Source organism: Emys orbicularis, chromosome 1, assembly GCF_028017835.1.
Source record: "Emys orbicularis isolate rEmyOrb1 chromosome 1, rEmyOrb1.hap1, whole genome shotgun sequence".
Lineage (NCBI taxonomy): Eukaryota > Metazoa > Chordata > Testudines > Emydidae > Emys > Emys orbicularis.
This window is the reverse complement of record NC_088683.1, coordinates 108,034,590-108,058,163: the sequence shown is the minus strand read 5'-3', so window position 1 is coordinate 108,058,163 and position 23,574 is coordinate 108,034,590. Positions and strand designations below refer to the sequence as shown.

General features: G+C 41.9%; 1 protein-coding gene across 2 annotated transcripts in view; it reads right to left on the bottom strand.

Annotated features, from left to right (window-relative positions):
• Positions 1-118: 118 nt before the first annotated feature.
• AKR1D1 (aldo-keto reductase family 1 member D1) overlaps positions 119-23,574 on the bottom strand; it is a 45,931-nt gene continuing 22,475 nt past the window's right edge. Inside the window, exons 3-9 of one of the 2 annotated variants that reach the window (XM_065401241.1) lie at positions 19,159-19,275; positions 13,745-13,822; positions 10,582-10,704; positions 8,026-8,135; positions 6,410-6,575; positions 5,374-5,456; positions 119-161 (exon numbers count right to left, since the gene is read on the bottom strand). In XM_065401241.1, coding sequence (XP_065257313.1) covers positions 119-161; positions 5,374-5,456; positions 6,410-6,575; positions 8,026-8,135; positions 10,582-10,704; positions 13,745-13,822; positions 19,159-19,275 — 720 coding nt within the window. The remainder of the gene's footprint in view (positions 162-5,373; positions 5,457-6,409; positions 6,576-8,025; positions 8,136-10,581; positions 10,705-13,744; positions 13,823-19,158; positions 19,276-23,574) is intronic. The other variant, XM_065401249.1, reaches the window with a different exon arrangement.

The window sequence follows — 23,574 nt, the reverse complement described above, 5'->3', positions numbered from 1 at the left end:
TTTTAATTCTGATGTTCTGGAAAGTCTCCATTACAGTGAAAGCCCCACCTTTAGAACTAGGTGTGTTTCGACCCAGCCCCACAATACTGAGTTGAATATATGCCGCTATGGTTTATTTTCAATATTCATCATTGAAGGGATACTCTGGATGGTCACGCCACCTGTGAAGAGAATTCAGATAAAGAGTCTTCACTACAAAAGCTATTACATATGGCAACACTGGGCACTGGTACTATTTATACAGTGCCTAGCACAACAGGCTCCAGACCTGGTTGAGGTCTCTGCCTGCTACTATAAAAGTGCTACTAGTGGTAACCCAAATAGGCTTAAGAAAAGAAGATAGTTGGTAAGCTTCAAATGTTAGCTGAAGGTCTCTACTGAGTGAAAGTGATCAAAAGCTGTGCATTGACCTACATGAAGAGTTCTGGGGCAGGATGTGTGTGTTAGTTAAGTTCCGTGTGGACTCGTATTCATACCACACAAGTCAGCACTGGCACTGTGACAGCTTTGTGGGTAGACTCAGGAAGCCAGAGACTTACCAGGCGTGGGAAAAGAGAGGTGGTCCCCTCCAGGTCAGATACAAGGCACATTAGTGTAGGGCAGATTAGGGCAAGCTTTCCCTGCCTTGTTGCTAGAGACTTCAGACCTATGTTAAACCCTCTTCATGCAAAACATTCTACACAGGTTTCAGAAAATAGGGGTAAATCTGCAGGTTTTCCTACTTCTGCAGGGGGGAAAAAATGCCACTGTTTGTTTGATGGATGCCATATGGCTAGAATGCACCTCAGCTGGAGTCCCAGTACTGGCTAAACTTGTAGGAAAGTCAGAAACAGCAGCTCTGAAAAAAGATTCATTTCTTTAGCTCAAGTAGTTTGAGCTGGCATGGATGGGTCTGCTCTGGCTTGGCCTTTTTTCCCCCCATGAGTCTTTTGCATCCGAGCTACTCCTGGCTGTCCCCTTTAATTAAATTGCAGTGACTCAGCATGGGTGTGGATACCCTGGTTAGTTATTTAAAAGCATTCATTCTGGAGTGGTCACAAGGAGCCTTTGAATAACCTAATTAAGGTGTGGGGAAGTTCATGTATGTTAATGCAATTGTTTTATGTCCATCTGACTGCAGACTCAATTGCAAGACTTCAGACTCCATATAAGTTGTGTATGTCTAGGAAAAGTAAAGATGATCTAGGAATGCCATAAAATGCAGACATGTTCCCAGAGCCAAATGCAGGCAAGTACAAATGTCTTCCATATTTCCCTCTTTAGTCCCAGAAAACCTGGAGGTTACACTACACTTCCAGTCTTCTGGCTAACTAAACAGATCTTATAGGTGGTTTCTGAAATAAAGTAGGTTATAATGAAGATGTAGGCCAGCGCTTCCTGTCAGTAAAAATAACTGGTTGTGTGAAACATTGCTGAGTGCATCATGGCAGCTGTGTATTACCAGTAAAGCTGGATAAAAACTGGAATTTGTCCCATGGGAAGTGATAACTGACTTTTTCCCTTCCGAATTAAGGATGAAATTTGCAGAATGGAAAGTTTCAAACATTTCAATTTAGGGTGACCAGACAGCAAGTGTGAAAAATCGGGACAGGGGGTGGGGGGGTAATAGGAGCCTATATAAGAAAAAGACCCAAAAATTGGGACTGTCCCAATAAAATCGGGACATCTGGTCACCCTATTTCAATTCAGTAATGTGAAGACATTTTGTTTGGACATTTTCAACCAAAATGAAACATTGACATTCCCAGATTGAAAAAACTAGTTTGTTGAACCAAATCAAGATGTTTTGTTTCAGCTTGGGTTGCATTAATCTGTGTCCCTGAGTAGCCATAGTGCCTCATGTTTCCATTTTTTTCTGGGCTAGGCTCCCCACACCTCATGATATACTGTGGTCATGCTGCACTGCTACTGGTTCAACGAAAGTGGAGACAGTGCATCATGGGAGATGTAGTCCAGCCAAGAAGCCTAGCTCACAGGGGAGAATGTGGCGGGATGAGGCACCTGAACTTCAACTCCCATGAGGCACTATGGCACATCACGCTGACATAGATCAGCTGACCTAAAACATTTAGATTTCCCACTGGAAAAACAAAAACAAAATTCAACAAAATCAGTTTTCCTGAAGAGAGTTTAGATTTCAGACACTGCATTGTTTGTCAAACATGTTGGGGTAAAATTCCACTGCAGTTAGCATTATCTTATTAGTTACCAAGGCTTACTCATGTTATCAAAATGAAATGTACTTGTACACAACTCTATTCTAGTTTATAGCTGGAAAAAACACAGGAAGGTCAAAAATGTTCATTCATACCTGCAATAGTGGAATATTTCCCCACAAGTACATTAAGCAAAAAGTATATTTTCATGTTACTGTTTGACCTTTTCACACAGGAATTAACAGGCTGGATCAGACCAGACAATGTCCCATCTGACGGGGGCTGGTCCAGATGCTTAATAGAGTGTTCTAACACATTCTTAAGCAGACCTGGTGTCATCTGCCCCACACAAATTAGGCAAAATTGTGTTCTAAAAATTTGAGATATGCTTCACTGTTTAAGCCAAAGGCTTAACATCTCCACCCAAAAGCTGATAATTATGACAACTCTCTATATTTTAGTTATCCATATAAAGTGTCCACTCCCTTTTTGAGTCTTGCTAAGTTTTTTGCCTCATTGACTTCCTGTGGCAATGAATCCCACAGGCTAATGATGTGTTATGTGAAAGTATTTCCTTTATTAGTTTTGAATTTACCACCTTTAAACTTAATTGAATGTCCTCCCTCTTCTCAACATTCTCCCCCTTCCCTATGGGCATCGAACTTCCCTACACGAAGATATTTATGAATTCCAGCCAAGATTCACTTGTCACAAGCAGAGTCTGAATTATAAATTAGAAATATCTGCAGGTTAGGAATTTTAGCTAAGAAATCCGAACAATTTCTAGTATCAAGTACATGATAATTTTAGACAATTTTTAAATAGAAAAAGACAATCATTAAAAACATATTGCAAGTTGATCACTTGGCTATCCCCAGATTCACGGACTGAATAAACAAACAGTAATTATAGATTAGAAGCACCTTGCTGAGATTTTAGTGCATCTTCAACCTAATTAACCTTTCCTATTGTGTATAGTCCATCACCTTTTAGGTAGCTAGGTAAACTGGTCCATTTGTTCCTGGTAGACTTTTCTAACCATGGATAAAGGCAGGGAAAAAAAAGCTATTAATGCTCTAGAGATGCTGCAATCCTAGAATTTTTAGAGCTTTTGTCCCAGCACAATCATCAGGAGACAAGAGAGCTAATCCAAGAAGGTGGAGAGGGATACACCAAAATTAATGCCTTTGTTGCTTTAGGTTACACAGTGAGTGTCCTGAAAAGGGGCCAACATACAGTATAGCCATAGGCTGGACATGCTTTTGTACTAGAAGGAGGATAGTTTCATGCTCAGCCCACTTGGCGCCCTGAGAGAAGTGTACCATGCAGCTGCAGCAATACCGCCTTGGGTGGTGAACTTCAGCTCACAAGATAAACTTGGTCAGGCCTGGTCAGCAGTTGGATGGGAACTGCAGGAAGTGGTTTTTGTGATTCAGACAGTTACATTCTTTCTTTCTTCCTGCTTGGATTCAGAGGAAAGTGTGACTTAGCATGGATCTACGGGTGATGCTGGCGGTTCCTGAGTTAGTAAACTTCCGAAAAGCCTTAAAAACTAAACTCCTGGCTGCCTCTCATTAAGATAAAACACTTTGCAAGAGTAGGGCGAATTTTAGTGTCCTGGACAAAATCTAGGGTTTGAGTGATTATATTAGACTTTCCTACATTTCTTGGGTAGTTTCAGATTAAAATATTGTTCCTTTTTACCTGTGGTGCTAAACAGGTGTATTGTGCCGCCATATGCAGTTAAGCCACTATAGTGTTGCACCTCAGAGGTGAGCGCACTTCAGAAGGGGACACTGTCAAGTGCTTTAGGATGCTTCAGGATCAAAGGCACTATGCAAATGTCAAGTGATAGCACTATGCACATGATAGGAATTTGAGATTCAGCTCCAGCGTTCACTTGTGACAGATAACACTATCCTGGACGATTTATGGAATTAAGATAAATGTTATTGAATTAAATTAATGCCTTTGGGGTCCATTGTATTAAAAATGCCTTATTTATGTGTTATTGCGGAATTGTATGCAACTTCTCTAGGAGATGTGATTAATGCAATCTCTGAGAAGCATTAGGAATTTCAACAGGACTTCTCAGGAGAACATATGTTAAGCAGATTTCTTAGAAAATACTTCATGTGAAGGGAATGACAGTGACTCACGCCCCTTTTGAAGTTTTGGCTTGGGCAGAAAACCATTGTCTGGCTGATTAGGTAATCACAATGTCCTGAAAGACCCAAACTGGGTAAATGATGATTCCATGTCACAAGGGCGCTTGTTCTGAGTGGAAGCTGTGATGAATTTGTGACCACAGGAAAAAGCTGTGTAGGGTTTGAATGACTAAATCACCAACAAGAGCCCATGGTGAAGCTGGGGTGACCGCTGATAAGGTAAAGAAATTATGTGCATGCTGACTAGCTTAAGAATTAAGTGTGCTTGCTTAGAAATAGCTGTGTGGTAGCTGAACTGTGGCAATTACACCGTGTACCATCTCTGAAGAGAAGGCAAAACAGCTTGCTTAGGCAGCCTGCATTTTGTTGGGGATAATCACAAGGAAGGCAGGGGACTATTCAGCGTAGAAATATCCCAGTTAGAAGGGAGAGACAAAAGCACGTGTTTCCACCCAAGAGAGGCAACATGTGGGGAGCTGGAAGCCTAAGAATGGATGCCCTTAATGCACCACTAAGGGGAAATACAGGTGCAGTTACCTTGAACTGTGACACCGCTCATATGAGGAAAGTAATGGCGGTGCAGCAGAGTCAAGAGAGAGTACTCCACTCCTAGGAGTGGTGAGACAGTGACAATTGTTGAGCAATTCCTTTTACTGAGTGATCTCCACAGTATGCTCCTTAGCTGTCTGGGACAGTCACCACCACTTGAGGAAAGAGGAGAGAGTTTTAAAACAGAGATGGAACTGAGCCAACCACCACCTACAAGCCCCTTGACCTAGGAAGCTGTTCAGACTCTGAACCATATGCAAATATTGCAAGTTTTGAAGTTTTACAAGTCATCTTATGTGCTGAACTACTAGACTTAACCCCCCTTCGCTTTGGTGTTTGAAATTCAGATGCTCTTTTGTCACCTTGAGATAATCTCTTGAAATAAGGTAGACGTGATTGTGGATGGAAGTGTGGGCATGGCAGGGTTTACATTAAGAACCCAGCACTGTTCAAGAGCCTCCATTCACTTGCTATAGGGCTGGGATTCAGCTTGGACTTACATCAGCAACTCCACGTAACGGGTGTTTTTATTCAGGGCTTCAATGTCCTTCATTTCTTTATCAGTGAGTGAGAAGTCAAAAATCTGGGGAAAAAGAAGATATTAGGATTAATCTGCAGCAAGGGAGATTTAAGTTAGATATTAGGGAAAACTTAACCATATGGGTAGTTAAGCTCTGGAATAGGCTTCCAAGGGAGGTTGTGGAATCCCCATCACTGGAAGTTTTTAAAAACAGGTCGGACAAAACACTTGTCAGGGATGGTCCAGGTTTATTTAGTCCTGCCTTAGCACAGAGGGCTGGACTTGACCTCTTGAGATCCCTTCCAGCCCTACATTTCTATGAAATTTCAACTAGTTTGCAGAAACAAATGCAAAAGTCCTTGTGCATTTTAACTAAATATGAAAGCCGAATTCTGGCGAGGGTTTATTAGATTCCTGTAATATTTGCCAAGCTCAGTCTCAAGGACAGAATGGCAATTCTGCTAACTCCTTTGGACCATTGGTTTCTTAAGGGAGAGACACTGCCTAGAAAAGGGGGAGCAATAAGGAGAGACACATTTAGGAAAAGTTGCAAACCTTCCTACCATGTAGGCAGAAGGGTACACAACACCTCCTCTTCTGTGTCTGGCTATCAAGGAACTACAAGCCATGGCTGGGAATAGAGGACACAAGTTGCACACACGTTTAGTGTCATTAAAACGGCTAAAACTAATAACTACTGATCTATATTCAGTGTTTACTTGCTCTCTCACTGTTGCACTACTACAGGGGAGAGCACTAGTGTAGACTGGCTGCTGGAGTTTTAGTCTACTCAGAATAGGTCTAGAGGACACTGTAGAAGAGTACAGTGTCCTGTCCATACTAGCTTCCCCTCTATTGCACCATCACCAGGTGATAGAAATGATGGTTAGTAAGAGAGTCAACATAGGAAAGGTTTATGGGTTGTTAAGCCTCCTCTCTGCCTCAGGAGAGAAGGGGAAGACACTCTAAGCAGGGGTCAGCAATATCAGTGGAGCAGAGATGAATCTATAACTTGCCTGGAAGTTTTCTTTGATCCGCTGTGGATGGAAACTTTTGGGAATGACCACCACCCCTCGTTGGATGTTGAAACGCAGAGCAACCTGTGCTGCCGTCTTGTTGTATTTTTCCCCAATGGCATTCAGCACAGGGTCCTTCAGTAAAGGAGGGGAAGACACATTTACCCTTGAATTAAAAAAAAAAAAAAAAAAAAGTGGGTTTTATTTTGATTCTGGAGTATTTAAAGAAAGTGGCAGAAAGCAGAAATCCAAAGCAAAAACGGATTCGGACAATCTATTATGAAATGAAGATTAATTTTAAATGCATCAGTTATCACCATGTTTGCACTGTTTCCCACTGCCTCCGTCAATCAATAAGATTTGTGGAAGTAACATGCGTAAGTTCATCTGTCCACTCTTGATCTGCAGTTTACAGATCATGAGCCAGCACTCATCCTATTCAATATGGAAAGTATTTGGAAGTTTGATTGTCAAATAAATTACAGTAGGACATGAGCCGAACACTAAATAATGCAATAAGATTTGAAAGGCAGTTAGTCTCCCACAGGAAGCAACATCACTTGAAATTTTTACTAGTAAACAGGACAGGACTCTAGAAAGTGTACCAAGGGAATCAGTCCTACATGAGCAGAGAGACGGACTGGGTGATCTAATAAGTTGTCCACCTCTAACCTCTGATCAGATTCATGCATACAGGCATCCTCTAGCCTTTGGGAAGCCTGATATTGTACCTTTGTTTCCTGATAATCCTGATCTGCTTCCGAGTCAGGTATTGAACAGCCCAGATCAAGTTATCATGGGATCAGTTGTGTGGAGAAGAGAGGAGAGATGTTCCTCGTGACTTCTAGGAAGAGTCCCATGTGTTTTCCACTGGGTAGGTCCTCTGTTCTGTTTGGTGCCCTAAATGATCTAGTGTTTGCCCACCTTGCAGCTACTCGTTTCAGCCTCAGAGCTCCATATTACAATTGCCTCTCTTCTGTCCAACTGTATGGGGCTGACTCACTGGCATTCCTTATTGACAGAGCAAGGCAAGGAGATCAGTTCAGTGGGTCAGTCAGTGCTGCCTAGGTCTACTGCAGCTGGGAGCAAGCCTCCCAGCACAAGTCAAGAGACTTGTGCCAGCACACTAAAAACAGTGGCGCTCCAGTGGAGACTCGGGCAAGCCACTTGAGCTCAGACCCAGGGGGTTGGGTGGTCTTGAGACAGAGCTGGAATGTCCACACTGCTAATTTTAGTGCGCTAACTTCAGTCCGTTTACCCCGGCTGTGAGGATTGCTCTCAGCTGTAGTGTAGACGTACCCTGTATAGCCTGCTGGCCTGAGGAATACTGGGAATCACATTTTGAATTCCCAAGTTAGAGCTGAGAAGCTACATCTTAGTAAAAGGGATGGTGGGGTAGATTTACCCAAATCCCAAATTAAGAACTTTGGCTTCTCTGAAGCATGTTTCCAAAAAGAGGAAAAGCCCAGCTCCAAATGCTCATACTTGCCCCACTGGGGGACAGCAAGGGTTTGGGAGAAGCTATTAAATTACTTTTTGCTGGATCTCTGTGGGGAGACTTGCAACCCTCTAGTAGCAGTGTTCACCCCACAAGTGAGGCTAGTATGAAGACTTACCATGTTTCATCCCTTGAGGTTCCTAGTGGACTGTACCCAACAATGACAATGTCATGTTGTCTACAGAATTCTAAGAGCTTGGGCTGGGTGAAATATGGGTGGCATTCAACCTACATGAATGAAACAGAAGGAGCAATTACATTAAATAATGACAGATACTGAATAACGTCTTGACATCTCTTTCTGCATGTTTGACCAACCATAATCTCAGATGAATTAGGAGGTTGTAGGGGAAGATGTCTTAAGAAAATGGAACCTTCTAGCCCCTGGATTAATCATTCAAATCCAGGCCAGGCTGGTCGTGGCAGGCCATCCTGACCTTCCCAGGGGAGAGACTGTGACAGGCATTGTGGAAATAATTGATTTTTCACTTCACTGGCCATACCAAAAAGAGTGTGTTCCGGATCAACCCAAAAGAAACTTTGAAACTTTTGATTCACTGAGAAGTTGACCCGAAACAAAACACTTAATTTTTCTAAGATTTTAGAGTTTTTAAATGAAAAATAGTTTTGATTTGGGGAAAAAATGTTTCATTTCAAATGTGTCAAAATGAAATTTTTAGATTTTGGAATTTTTAGGTTTGATCTAAACAATTCTGCAAATTCAACATGAATTCTAATATTTTGGTTGACCCCAAATCTGCATTTTTCAGCTAAAGATGTATCAGCTGAAAAGTTTCACCCAGCTCCAATGATGACAGACCTTGAGCATGTCCAGGCAAGAGGGAAAAAAAAAAAATCAATATATACAGTAGTCAGAGGAATGTGGACCTCCTTTTTGGGAAACAATTCAGACAGTTTAACACCTTTGCAATTCATGATTGTAATTACATGGGGGGAAATTTGCCTCCTCCCCAATGGATAGATGGCAAATGAGATATGGAAGAGAGATTGGGAGCATGAGGGTAACTGTTGACCTGACTCACCAGCCTTTATGTTCTGCCCAACATTTATGTATAGCCATCTGAATAGAGATCTATGCCAGGAGGCAGGAGCATCTTGGCTACCTATTGATTGTATTTGTCTCTTCTCTTTGTATCCAAAATGATGGCTGTCTTAGTTTGCCTCCAGAAAGTTGGTGACAGCTTATGCCATCAACAGAAAATTGAGTGAAATAAAATAAATAAATAAATAAATAAATAAAAAACCCACATTTTTTGGTATGGACTTCTCCAAACCTCTATCTTTCCAGCCTGCAGCTATTGTGTACCATTGCCCGTAGTGAGTTTTTCTGGCTATGTGCTCAACTTCTCCTGAGTTATAAAAGCAGCTTGCTCTTATAATAAGTTCCTGAAGTTAACAAACCCTAAGAATTGCTTGTTTTTTTTTTTTAAATCATAACCTTCTTCCTTGCATCTTTACTACACCCACAGAGGGTAGTATTGATGTAGTCTTGGGGGCGGGGGTGTGAGGGAATGGAGTCAGACAATTCAGCCAGAAGCAGTTATGGTGTTTGGTGCTTGTTTGATAACTTGTTTTTAACTTGAACTTTAATACTGGTGGGGGAAAAAAGGATTAGAATGACAGCCATAGAGACAAGGAAATTCCTGTGTAGCCAAAGAACAGGTACCAGGACAGTGGCAGACTTCCCCAACACTACCTTGCCAGTGTCCCTCCAAGGCCAACTTCAGAGGGTGAAAGGATAGTTTCCTCTCTTTCCCATGCAATCTTTGGCCTCTCTTCTGATGCTGCTAACAAGGATATCCATTAGCACTAGTCATGATATCAGTCACTGGACATCTCTCCAACTCCAAATCAGAAGCCACCCCAACCACCACCCGATGCTAATGACTTGTATCCAGACCAGCTACTTAGAAATAAATGGTTATGGGCCCCATTGTCATGGGTTTTACTTAGACTTGACCATTGATTTTAGTGGCAAGTTTAGCTTCAGCTGAGGGTAAGACAGTCTTATTGCTAAGTTAGTTCTTTGGTCTAGTACCTCCACAGAATGACCCATGGAAAGGACATAGAAAAGTGCCTTAGAACTTCTTTGGCTTGTTGTAGTTTCTTAAAGATAGTTCCTTATAGCAGACACATAAAGCTTAGAATAGCACAATATCCCATATGCTATAGGGTTGGACTTTAATTGTTTTAAATGAGATAGCCATCTTGCTTCACTGATGGCTGGTTAGCCTCTGGGTAGCGGCATGCATGTCTCAGGCTGTTGGGAACTTTCTTGGATCACTTGAGGTACATGGCTGAATCTTTTTGATCATGTCTGCAGTGACAAGAGTTCATACAGCCCTTAAAACTCATACAACATGGGACAAACTCAGGTTTTCAAGCATTGGAGAGGGATCTGGAAGGAAATGGATGTTCCCAGCAAATCTGGATATTTATATTGAGTGTAGAGTGAAAAATCAGTCACGCTCACTCCTAAGGAGGAAAGTTTGGCCTTCAATGTTTGGCGGTATGGTGGGTAGCTTATTACCTGCAGTAGGTCATCTGTGCATGCACACAAGTCCTCATATGTGCAGAAGTATTTGTAGTTCCTCTGAGCACTGTACCACAGTGCCAGTTTCAGGTAGAATTAGGGTTCTGCTTGGGATCATACCTGATTGCTGACAGGTTTGTGCTTGAGCCCTGGCTTGTTCAGAATCATTTCCAGCTGCCTGCGGTTGAAGTTGGACACTCCAATAGATTTTGCCAAGCCAGCATCTTTACATGCTTCCAAAGCCTGCAAAGATAGCAACGGAGAGCATTAGAAAGAAAGCCTCAATAGAAACCTTCGCGGGAAAGAAAGTCAGCATTATTAGCTAAGTGAAATATACTCTACTCAGGACTCTGTCTAGAGAGCTAAGTGTGCATGCCTTATAGGAAAGGCCTTTACTTTGGAGGGACTAGCACTCCTATTGATGCTTTCTTCCTATTCTAAACCCAATTCTCATGCAGCCATAGATTTTCAGAAGACCAAACCAAGGCACCTCAGATTTCAATGTTACTTCATACTAGGGTAGAATTTTCCCAGGAAGCAGAGCAAATCAGAAGAAACATTTGAGAGACAGCACTTATAAATTTCACATGTTCACTTCCAGAGTTTTATTTCAAATTTTAGAGGGACTTCCACACTGCTCCAGCTTTAGGGGCGGGGAAAGGGAGACAACATCTGAACAAGAGACAGCTTCCCTTCCCTGTCACTTTCTGACTTATTGTGCCAGTGTTAGTCCAGGCTCTCCTCCCGCCAGAGTCTATAGTTAAGTCATAATTTTATGCCTGTAACACCAAAATGTTGCCATGAAATTGTGCATTACAAAAATCAGCATTAAGACTTCACTGCAAAATGAAACGGGAGGAGAAGATGGGGCTGAGGGGATTACAGGATTTGCATTTCAAACAAATATAGCCATGCAGTGAAGGAAGCTTATAAGAACAAGGTAAACGTACAATAATTCCTTCATTACACATGCTTTGATACTCTGCTTTTAGTTGATGCCATGCTTCATTAACAGGAGAAGAGTATCTTTGCTTAGAGAGAATCTTCTCCTCTCTCCCCAAACCCCTCCGAGGAATGCAGTGGCTGTTCAGTGGTGCAATGAAGCAGAGTTACAGTAGACCCTACTCTTGTCTCCAACATCTGGGTACTGAATGTCCTGCTTGTCAGTTTTATTATTCTTTTCTGATTTAAATGAATAGGGGAATTAGGGAAGCAAAAGATTCCATTTATTTTATGGCCTCTGGCTGGCCTCTTCTTGTCATATGATTTTCATCATTCAATAGTGAGGTAACAAGAATAGCCACAATACTGGCTGTTGAAGCTACACTGAAACAATTAAATTACTCCAGGGAGGAGTTTAGCTGGCTGTATATAGACTGATCCTAATATTTACGGGCAGTGATGACCCCCTTCTCAGTGGCAGCAGCTGGGTTTTTCCTGCCTATTGTTACAGAGGCTGTCATGTTACACTATAGCCTTACAATAAGAAACAGATTGAGGGTAAACAAGCTGCAGGGATTGAACAGACAACATTTGACAGATGTTTTTCTTTTCATGTTTAAGTGAATTTGACTTGTGAATCTGAGGAACAACCAACACTGGCTCAGGCCAAGCATACCATGAGCAGCTACTCTGGAAGTTACGTGCACAGCTCAGTTCCCTGGAAGACACCCCTCTCTTATTCCAGTCCTGGGAGCCCACTTCAGAATTTTGCATTGTGTCCAAACCTTGACCAACAACACCTCGTGCTAAGCCAGTACAGGGCATCACTACACAACTTTTGCCAGTGCAGATTTAATCCGGACATGTAGCACCCTGGGCTATTCCCATCTCTTGAGGAGAGAAGGCTGCTTGTGCTGAGTAAGTCGTTAAAAGCCACATGGCTTAGGATGTGCAAAAGTGAGGACTAGACTGAGATCAAGACTCCCTTTTACCTGTGGTGTAAGAAAAAAAAGTGTGGTGTCTAGAAGTGACTAAGGATGGGTTGTGTATTGCCCTGCCCCCTTTACTTGAACCAAAGTTTCTACTTCTAAGTAAGGGCAGGTTTGAGATATTTAAAAAGGTGGGAACCTTGAAAGGCACAGCCCATTGACAATTTAAGATTCAGCGCCCCTATGCAGTTCTACTACCCTCTAAAGCAGTGGTTCTCAACCAGGGGTATGCAGGAATTCATCTACATATTTGCCTAGTTTTACAGCATAGCTACATAAAAAGCACTAGCAAAGTCAGTACAAACTAAAATTTCATACAGACAATGACTTGTTCATACGGCTCTATATACTATACACTGAAATGCAAGTACAATATTTATATTCCAATTGATTTATTATATGGTAAAAATGAGAACGTAAGTATTTTTTCTGTAATACTTTGCTGTGACACTTCTGTATTTTGTCTGATTTTTGTAAGAAAGTAGTTTAAGTGAGGTGAAACTTGGCTCCTGAAAGGCGTACAGTAGTCTGGAAAGGTTGAGAGCCACTGCTCTAAAGTCCTGGTAATGAAAAGAAATGTTGAATTCCCTTCTGGTAACTTATACCCCAGAACAGAGGGAGAGTTATTTTTTGTGAGGCAACATAATTTTCTATCCTACCTTGAAACTGTACATTTTTGTTACCAAGAAGGAGCTAGTCATATGTCACTAAGGCCCACTATCTCCTCCATCTCTTTGAAAGTAGTAAGACTTGAAAAGCTACAACTGCAATGAACGTGGTGGTCTCTGACAGCCCACTACAAACTCGTTGAACAGTTCCAGAAGCCCCAGCTAACAGAAGGCAAGTGCAATGTCTGGATCAGGGAGCGTGAAAAGGCGTTTCTAAAAGCATTTTGGGGGTACATCTACATGACAAATAAAGTGTGATTGTAGCACGTGTTGGCATATGTGCTAGCTTTATTTTCGCTGGTAGTAGAGACATGTTGGCATGGGCTAGCAACCCAAGATAGCCACCCACAGTCCTCAGCAGGCTCATACTGGGCTGCTAGCCCAAGCGGACATCTTCACTTTTGTTACCTGCATGAGCTAGATGAAAGCTAGCCCAGGTACGCCGGTCCGTGCTAGTCACACCTTCATTTGCTGCATAGATGTACCCTCAGAGTTAGTTTAATGCTGGTGGAATGAGACACCCCTGCACACAGAAGTCCTGTTTATCCAGGGAGTCAGTGCATGGTCAGTGGAAACGCAAGTTTACCTACATTGCCTTGTCAAGGTTCCTCAGCCAGAGTGCAGAGGAACCACTTTCCCAGATGTGACAGCATTAAAATACATAGGAATGTTACAACTGCGTACCTCCCAAGTGGCACATAAGTTTGTCTCATGGTAGATATATTTTCCATTTTCATCTCTAGGGTAGATTGCATCTCCAGGCTGAAAGAACAAAGTCACAGTTTTCAGCTTTCACTACTCAGAACAGAAGTCTTACACACACTGTACATTTATCAGTGGACAAAAATTCAGAGGCTTTCTAAACACACCAAGTTCAAGAGGTTATTCATGTTGCGCTTGCCACATCCTCCCTTCATCTACCAGCACTTTAATGCTATCGTCATTAAGTGCACTTCCTGAAATATTCCCCTCATATGGCTATGCACTAAAAAGTTCCATTTTGAGTTATGCCATGTGATCCTGGAGGTTGCAAGGGGATATGGCTTTCAAGAGACTAATCCCCTATTTCCCAGATATTCCATTATGGCAGCCAAACTTTTCCACATGGCTAAACTACTGCAAAAGCCCAATTCCCCTCCAAGGCTGCTTGCTTGTGCTATTTACCATTCAGGGACACTGAAGAGCAATGCAAGTTAAACATCTGATATTGCAAGATAATCTTGAGGGACCAATTCCCAGTGATGCTAATGAGAGTTATGTGCATTGGACATCTGGCAGGATGTGCCAAGAATCTTTCAGGATCATGCCCCAAGTTCTCCTATCTCCCTTGATACCCCAGAGAGAACTTTCAGGATGCTTGCAAGCATCCATAGGCCTGGTACGTAAGTGCACCACTTTCTCTCATTTGCTGATCAATTTGTTGCTACTACAGGCAGTATATTTTAAAATGCCAATCATTCATTTAATATTAATTTCACTTTGTTTCCTTAAATGCCTTTTGAAGTCAGATCAGCTACCAGACACCACAGACGGCCATAGTTCAAAAAGTGCGGGGTAACGTGTCGACAGGGTAATTCCTCAGGAATATGCAGCTGTGACTAACGTGCTCAGTGACTGGCGCCACCACATTCAACACATGCAGCTGCAAGGCATTTTAGGGTGAAAATGAACCTTAGTACAACAAAGCATCCTCACATTTCAGAGACTGGAGTATGATGTGGAATTAAGTGTAGGTTTCTTGCCTCAAAAATTAGAGCATTCCTTAAAGCAAGTCCCAAGAGACAGGCCTGTTACTATTCTTACTTCTTACTATGTCTTATTGGAAGAACCTTGCACGGTCAGGAAAAAGTAAGATGGCTTTTAGGTCTTTTCCATCTCAAATTGCATGAGAGCGAGAGAAGAGTAGAGAGGGGTTTGGAGTTCTTTATGAAGATGGGATCCTAGCCAAAACATTTCAGGATTCTGGAACATCCTACTCCAAAGTTTGGCGTCTTCTATAGGGATCATTATAAAGGTAAGGGTCGTTGCAAAGCAGGTATGGACTTCTAGCAAACTGGGTTGGATCTGGATCCAGGAGTTTGGTTTTAGGGCCATCTCTCATTAGATAGAAAGAGAATGTTTAACTTGGGACCACCTCCAAATTCCTTTGCTCCTAGTATTAGTATTCTAGACAGCAAAGAAAAAGAAAGGCTCAAAGAAACAGCAAGATCTAGAGTTCCCTCCTGTGGATTTCCACAAGGTTTAATCCCTTCTCCAATCCTTTATAACAACGTCTACATGGAGCTGCTGTGGGAAGTTGAGATGCCCGTGTCTAAAAAAGCCATAGTAGGCAGATGGTACCCATCTCTACATTCCCTTTATCACTGATGCAAATAGGACCATCTCACAGCTACCTGCATTCCAGAGAAAGCACCTAGATGAAAGATCTGGCTGAATATGAACCAGACAAGATGGAGGCAATGCTGATGGGAAGAGGCAGACAGTTTGGAAAATGAAGCAATTGTGGTTACTAGATCTTCAGAGACTTCTTCCCACAGCTTGTCAAGTTAGTCCATAGAGTGGGATCCTCCTAGACTTCTTATGGCTGCAGGATACATAGCAATGACTACAATAAATGCTTTATTCCATCTACAACTGGTCCATCTTAAATAGACCCACACACTCATTTCCAAAAGAAATAAGGTCTCTAGATCTCACTGCCTTCAGAACCAAGTGTCAAACCCACTTTGACTTAGCAATCAAAAACAAAGGAAGAGAAAAATGGCTATTTAACAACTCCTAGCCACTACTGCATCTGGGGAAGAAGGCAGGAAGTTAATCAAAATAAGCCAATGTATCTATCTATTTTCTCAGATACTATGGTGATGGGAGACACTAGAAGAACCCAGATATCAAGCCTTTCTGGATATATTCAGAACTCTTTCAGAGTGAATTTTTTGTTTTGCTCTCAGAACAAAGTCCTCCCAAAGACCTACATGAAAAAAGTTTGCATCAGTAAAATCAGCAAAGAGATGAGTTTACAATTTTAAAACAAAAGGCAGGATTGTGAATTTTGCCTCAAGCATCAATATTTTCACATATTAATGAAAGGCTAATTTTGCAGGTGAGATTTTTGGCTGCAAGAAAGGAAGTCTCCTTCAACTAACAAGCCTCTGTCTGGGGCAAAATATGAGTTTTTTGTAATGTGATGCCACTTTCTGTGGCAAATGTGTGCTGGCATAATTGTTACTATACAAAATACACAAGTGTGTGTGCCAATTGATAGAGTACTATTAACACACAAATATAAAGTTAAATTTGAAGATGCTTTAGGGAGATTAAACAACACCTAGCCCAACAACAGCTGTTGCAGATGGGGAAAGCTGGAAAGCTGTCCAAACAAATCCCGCCTTGTGTGTGGTTTTTGCAGAAACAACTGTTCCAATTCCAAGAGATGCTTCCCAGATTTGGTCCAGACATTGCTCCATACTTCACTGCATATTGTGTTAGAAAGAAAGGGATTTTCCCCTCCCCAAAGGGAAGCATGAGTGGAGCTCCAGGACTGCAACTGTAATAGCAAATGAAAGTGTCTTGATGCAGCAAGATTTAGGGAATCAAAAGTAGAGATTTATTAAAAGTCAGCTGTCAATATCTTTATTTTGTGAGACACTGACCTTCACCATATGGGAGAATGAACTAGGGGAGGAAAGCAACAGAAGTAAAAGGAAACCGGAAATTCCAGATGGTGGGAACTATTTTCTAAAGTGCACCTAAAAGGGTTCCATACTAGAGCTTTATTTATATAATCCTTAACATCTGAGGCCAATTACTCTTGTGTAAGGAACAGGACGCCACTTCCATAGGAGAGAAGGGAATTTAGGGCCTCTAACTGAGTGAGTTTCATGTGCTTGTTTTTGATCTCTAGAGGTACTGGCATTTGAATGCATCAGTCACAGGAAGGCATGAGCTTTGAGAGTTGTCAGGAAACAAAAGACTCAGGTAGATTCCTTTCTTGGTGGAAGCAGTGTTGTCCTCTCAGAGCATTTAAAAGTGATCCAGCCTTCCCCTCCCCCCTCCAAAGAAGTTATGAATGGCTTAGTTCTCTTTGGGGTTTTTATGTTTGCCTTCTGGCTTAAGGCTCTGGGGAACACTTGCATTGTGTTTTCAACCTTCTCTCTGAAACCATGAAGGCTAGTGACTTCCTTTCATAATCCTCCCAGCCCCTGCGATGGTTTAAGAGCTGGGGCTTCAAGAAAAAGCACCAAATCTTATGAGTGGTCATAAAATTGCAAGAGTTGGCAACACTGCAAGAAATGATACCAGTTCCCCAAACACCAGTGATTCCCAGAATGAGGGAACAAGAAGTCATGACTGTTTAAATTTCTGCCTCGGATAAGCCATGTTTAGATGCTAGGTCTGTCCTCCTAAAGCTGTCTGTCTAGCTGACTGCCACAAACGAGCAGATATGCAAGATTTTGTGAAAATGGTTTCCCACAATACCTTTAAATACTATGGAGACTGTCTAGTGGTTGGAACAAAGGCTGGGAGTCAGAGCGGTTTTATTCCCTAATTCTACCGCTAGCTCAGTGTTGCCTTGTAAGTCACTTAACTCCTGTTAATCTTCCCATCTGGCCAGAAGTGAATTTAGATTGGAAATTAAAAGGTTTCTAACCATCAGAGGAGTTTGGTTCTAGAACAACCTTCCAATAGGGGACAAGAAACTTAAGTGGTTTTAAGATGGAGCTTACAAAACAACATAGTTGCCTTTAATTGCAGGGGACTGGACTCTGTGACCCAGCCTATGCTCTATCTGGAAAATGGGGATAGTACACTAGGTTCATAGATGGCTTCATAGACTATTACAGACTTCTATATCCTACTCCTGGGGGAATTCTGCATCACTGTGCATGCAGATTTCTTTGCTTCCCTGCAGAAAAATTACTTGCTGACGGAGAAGCAAAGGGAAGTCACAAGTGTGGTCATGTGACTCTCCCCAGCAATATGTTTTGGGTGGCCAGGGCAGCCGGCAGAGAGGTAAATCACTGTGGGGCAGGAGGTGGGACTGGGGAAGACCTGTCTGGTGGCTCCTATCCCGCGCCTGGCTCAGCTGGTAGTCTGGGCAGGAGAGGATGGGACTTCCTCTTCCCCTGCATGGCATCTGGGGCCGGGTCAGACTCACCCCCAGCTTTCTCTCCCGGCTACAGGAAGCTCTGCAAACTCCCCCCTTTCCTGCATCCATCGCTCCTCAGCTGCAAGATCCCTGTATAAGGAGCTGCTCCCCTATCCGTCCAACCCCCATGCATCCAGACCCCCTCAGATTCAGACCCTCCCGCCGAGCCTCACTCCTCCACACTCAGAACCTCACTAATGAGCCCCACTCCCCCTGCACCAGATCCCTTCTGCACCCGGATCCCCCACTGAGCCACCGGCACCCAGAACCCTCTTAACCCACACCTGGATCCCTCTATACCAAGTCCCTCCACGCTTTGTTCATGACTTGTTGAGCCTGCCTGCCCACACCTGGTATGGAGGGGCAGGGCCCTGGGATGTTTCTGGGGCAGGCACGGTCCTTGCACTGCATCAGGGTTGGGTGCAGCCTCACCGCTGAGTCCATGTCCCAGGGGAGTGGGGGGGCATAGTTGCACAGTGATCTCCCACCTCTGTGCAGCCAGTGGCCTGTGCTCCCCAATGCAATGCTGAAACCTCCACATTTATTTGACAAATAAAATTTCCAAAATTTTGCAGAAATTTAAAATATTGTGCACAGAATTTTAAATTTTTTGGTGCAGAACGCCCTCAGGACTAATATCCCCCCCTCACCCCAGCTAAAGGAGCTCTCCTAGCACCAGTGCTAAAGGCCCACTTTATTCCACTTGGCAAGTTATGCTTACTCTATTTGGCCAGGATTCTCCACTTCACAAAGTTCATGTTATTGTGCTTTGTCTTCTTCAATGAAGAGCGATATGCACATCCAAAGAATGTCAAGCATTACATTGCCACCAAAGAACCACTTTTTTAAACAAACAATGGTCTGTAAATTTGAAGAATTACCTGAGTCAGAGGACTTGGTTCACACAGACAGATATTGTGATAAGCATTAGGGCTACTTTTCTTTTTACCTTGAATGCCATTGGCAGCTCAATAATATAGAGATCAACATAATCCAGCTGCAGAATCTTGAGTGTCTTCTCCAAAGTTGGACGCACCAGCTCTGGTGGGTGACATGTATTCCACAACTAGGGGAGGGGAACAAAACAAACAAAAAAACCCACACTCTTGGTTCTAGTGAGATAAATAGAAATTCAGTTACTTGATTTCCCCACCTTTCTCCCCTTTAGACAGCACTACAGACTACATTGGCTTAGCACAGGATGTAAGTCAGTGCATTATTGGATTACTTATGTACACAAAGGAGAAGCCCCGTTTTTTCCCCCTAGGATGGATCAGCATAGAGAACGGACCTGAACCTTTACCCATAACTCAAACCTGTCCTGACCAGAAATAGTAGATTTTAAACACGCTCACATACTTAAAATGTAGACAACAACTTTCTACTTCCTGAATTTGGCTGGATGTTTGGCAAGGGTCCTGTGATTGGAAAGGATTGGCGAAAGGGAGGGAAGGTTTCAGAGAGGTCTCATATGGTTAGAATAGTTCAAATACTTATCTAAGCCACAGCCAGACTCTGAACCTTCTGAAGTTTGCTTATTCCCACCGGAGGGCTCCCCTTTCCCTCTCTAGCAAGAGGATCTACAAAAAAAAATATTTTTTTTTCAGCTGTGCACTTGTATTCATGCTCTGAAGTCTGCACATGGACAAAATTGCAGAGATTTGTGGCTTCAAGTAGAGGTCACTAAGTATCTATTCAGGGTTGAGCAAGTGACTTTGGAAACAAAAATGAACTCCCCAAATTTATCAAGTTTGGTATATACTAGGGCTGTCGATTAATCTCAGTTATCTCACGCGATTAACTCAAAAAATTAATCGCGATTAAAAAAAATTGTGATTAATCACAGTTTTAATTGCACATTAAACAATACAGTACCAATTGAAATTTATTAAATATTTTGGATGTTTTTCTACATTTTCATATATATTGTATTCTGTGTTGTAATTGAAATCAAAGTGTGTATTATTTTTATTACAAATATTTGCACTGCAAAAATGATAAACAAAATAAAGTATTTTTCAATTCACCTCATACAAGTACTGTAGTGCAATCTCTTTGTTGTGAAAGTGAAACTTACAAATGTCGATTTTTTTTTTGTTATAGCTGCACTCAGAAACAAAATGTAAAACTTCAGAGTCTACAAATCCACTCAGTCCTACTTGTTCAGCCAATCACTAAGACAAACAAGTGTGTTTACATTTACAGGAGATAATGCTGCCCGCTTCTTATTTACAATGTCACCAGAAAGTGAGAACAGATGTTCACATGGCACTTTTGTAGTTGGCGTTGCAAGGTATTTACGTGCCAGATGCGCTAAAGATTCGTATGTCCCTTCATGCTTTGGCCACCATTCCAGAGGACATGCTTCCATGCTGATGACGACCCTTGTTAAAAAAAAATAATGCATGAATTAAATTTGTGACTGAACTCCTTGGGGGAGAACTGTATGTCCCCTGCAGTTTTATCTGCATTCTGCCATGTATTTTATGTTATAGCAGTCTTGGATGATGACCCAGCACATGTTGTTCATTTTAAGAACACTTTCACTGCAGATTTGACAAAACGCAAAGAAGGTACCAATGTGAGATTTCTAAAGATAGCTACAGCACTCGACCCCAGGTTTAAGAATCTGAAGTGCCCTCCAAAATCTGCGAGGGACGAGGTGTGGAGCATGCTTTCAGAAGTCTTAGAAGAGCAACATTCCGATGCGAAAACTACAGAACCCGAACCACCAAAAAAGAAAATCAACCTTCTGCTGGTGGCATCTGACTCGGATAATGAAAGTGAACATGCATCAGTCCGCACTGCTTTGGATTGTTATCAAGCAGAACCTGTGAGCAGCATGGACGCATGTCCCCTGGAATGGTGGTTGAAGCATGAAGGGACATATGACTCTTTAGTGCATCTGGCATGTAAATATCTTGCTACGCCGGCTACAACAGTGCCATGAGAATGCCTGTTCTCACTTTCAGGTGATATTGTAAACAAGAAGCTGGCAGCATTAACTCCTGCAAATGTAAACAAACTTGTTTGAGCGATTGGCTGAACAAGAAGTAGGACTGAGTGGACTTGCAGGCCCTAAAATTTTACATTGTTTTGTTTTCAAATGCAGGTTTTTTTGTACATAATTCTACATTTGTAAGTTCAACTTTCACAACAAAGAGATTGCACTACAGTACTTGTATTAGGTGAATTGAAAAATACTATTTTTTTTGTTTTTTACAGTGCAAATACTTGTAATCAAAAATAAATATAAAGTGAGCACTGTACACTTTGCATTGTGTTTTAATTGAAATCAATATATTTGAAAATGTAGAAAACATCCAAAAATATTGAAATAAATGGTATTCTATTATCGTTTAACAGTACGATTAATCGTGTGATTATTTTTAATCGCTTGACAGCCCCAGCATATACTGATTTTTTTGTTGAAGATTTCCAATGTCTGTGGTCAGTTTTATCATGCTGATGCTAGGTCATGTGATCAAATGATATTATGAAGAAAGGACCAGGTAGGTTTGAGTCTCTGCATGATCTAGGGAAGTTTTTGTTTAAGCTCAGAACCTCACTGAAAGATAAATGCTGCATTGATGCTCCGTAGGCATGAAGCAGATGTGGTTTGAGTGAAAACTGAACTAGGGCCTTGTGTAAATAACAATTTCATAGGGGGCACAGAAATCATGAAAATGCCCCCATACTAGGATTTTTTAAATATTACCGTAGCTTACTGTGCTGTGCACATGCAGAGGAATTGAGTGCTGTGTACGTGCATATGAAAAACATCTAGCCAGAAAACAGAATGGATGCATCTTAAAAAAAAAAAAAAAAAAAAAAAAAAAAGGTCGCAGGCGCAAATGAAATTGACTAAAGTTTGCTGGTTACGTTCATTCTGTGCAAACTGTGAAATTCAATACATTGCCATTTACACGGTCATGAATTTTCTAAAACCACCCACATGATTTATATAGTCCCTAATTATGCCTGCTTCCTCCATTGAGGGATTATTCCCAGATGTCAAGGATTTTAAAAACCATCCGTGTTCTTGGATTCCCATGTGTTAGTTGTGACCCAAGATACCCATCATCTGATTAGCTTGAAGACAGACATTTCTGATGCAGGATTCCAGGCCTTTGTCTTCTCCCATCTGGGTTAACTGAAATTTGCTCTATTTAGGGCTATTCTTGAAGACCACACCAAAATTTCAGCTACCACCTGCCAATGTAGCCACCTGTCTTAACAGGGGCAGCTTGAGTTGAGCAGAGTATCTATGCTTTGTGCAGGACATAGCCTTAAATCTGCTTTTGGGGGAAATTCAAGGTGTTTCTCAATCCGAAAGGAGATGGGGAATTTTTGAACATAGGCAGCAGGGCATTTTTTTGGTAGAGAGCCTCGATTTTGGAACTTTCTTCTCAATATGTAGCTGGCCATTTTTAGGTTGCAGGATGTTTAATGGAAAACCTGCAGTTGCTATGTGGGTGAGCTCGGGCCAAAGTCATTTTTAGTAGACACAGTTACTTAGGGGGTAATGGTGATGTGTTTTATTTTGCAAAAGACCCACATGCCTTAGCAAATGTTCCTTAAAAGTCTTTGCAAATTGATTATGAGCGTTAAGAGCATGCCCATGCCAATATCAGCGCACACACAACACACCAAGAAAGCATCCTTTGTGCATTGAACACAAGATAAGAGCCTAAAATATCAGGAGGCATTTTATAATTTGCATTATCTAACGTGAGCCATGCTGACCTGTTGAACAATTCAGAGGTCCATGGGGTTAGTCATTGCCTACCTGACCCAGCTTCCAGGAATTACCAGTTAAGATGGGCCTAGATGTAGAAGAGAGCGACTGCGGCACAAACACTTTCAATAGGGGGTAGGGAATGCTCTTCATTGTTTTACATGTGAAGACAGTTTACCTTATTAAAAAGGTAATGACCAAGGAGAGCCATCCCCTTATTTTTAATTGGATTTTCAAGATTAAACAAAATGCTAGTTCTAGCTATGGGTTTTTCCAAATGCTCTTCTACCTTAGAGGGAGCCCTGTACAAATACCTATCAGTGAGTAAGTGCCATGAATACAGCAGTTTTAAAAAGCCACAGAGGCTTCAGAGAAAGGCGCTGCAGCAGTGGCTGTGAAACCTGTTACCTTATCAGATGCATGGATGAAGTGGGTTCTAGCCCACAAAAGCTTATGTCCAAATAAATTTCTTAGTCTCCAAGGTGCCACAAGGACTCCTCGTTGTTTTTGCCGATACAGACTAACACGGCTGCTACTCTGAAACCTGTTACCTTAGTTTCACTGGTGCCAAAAAATATTAGGTGAGTTTCCTAACTGGTTTTCACAATTTGTAAAAGTTATCTACAT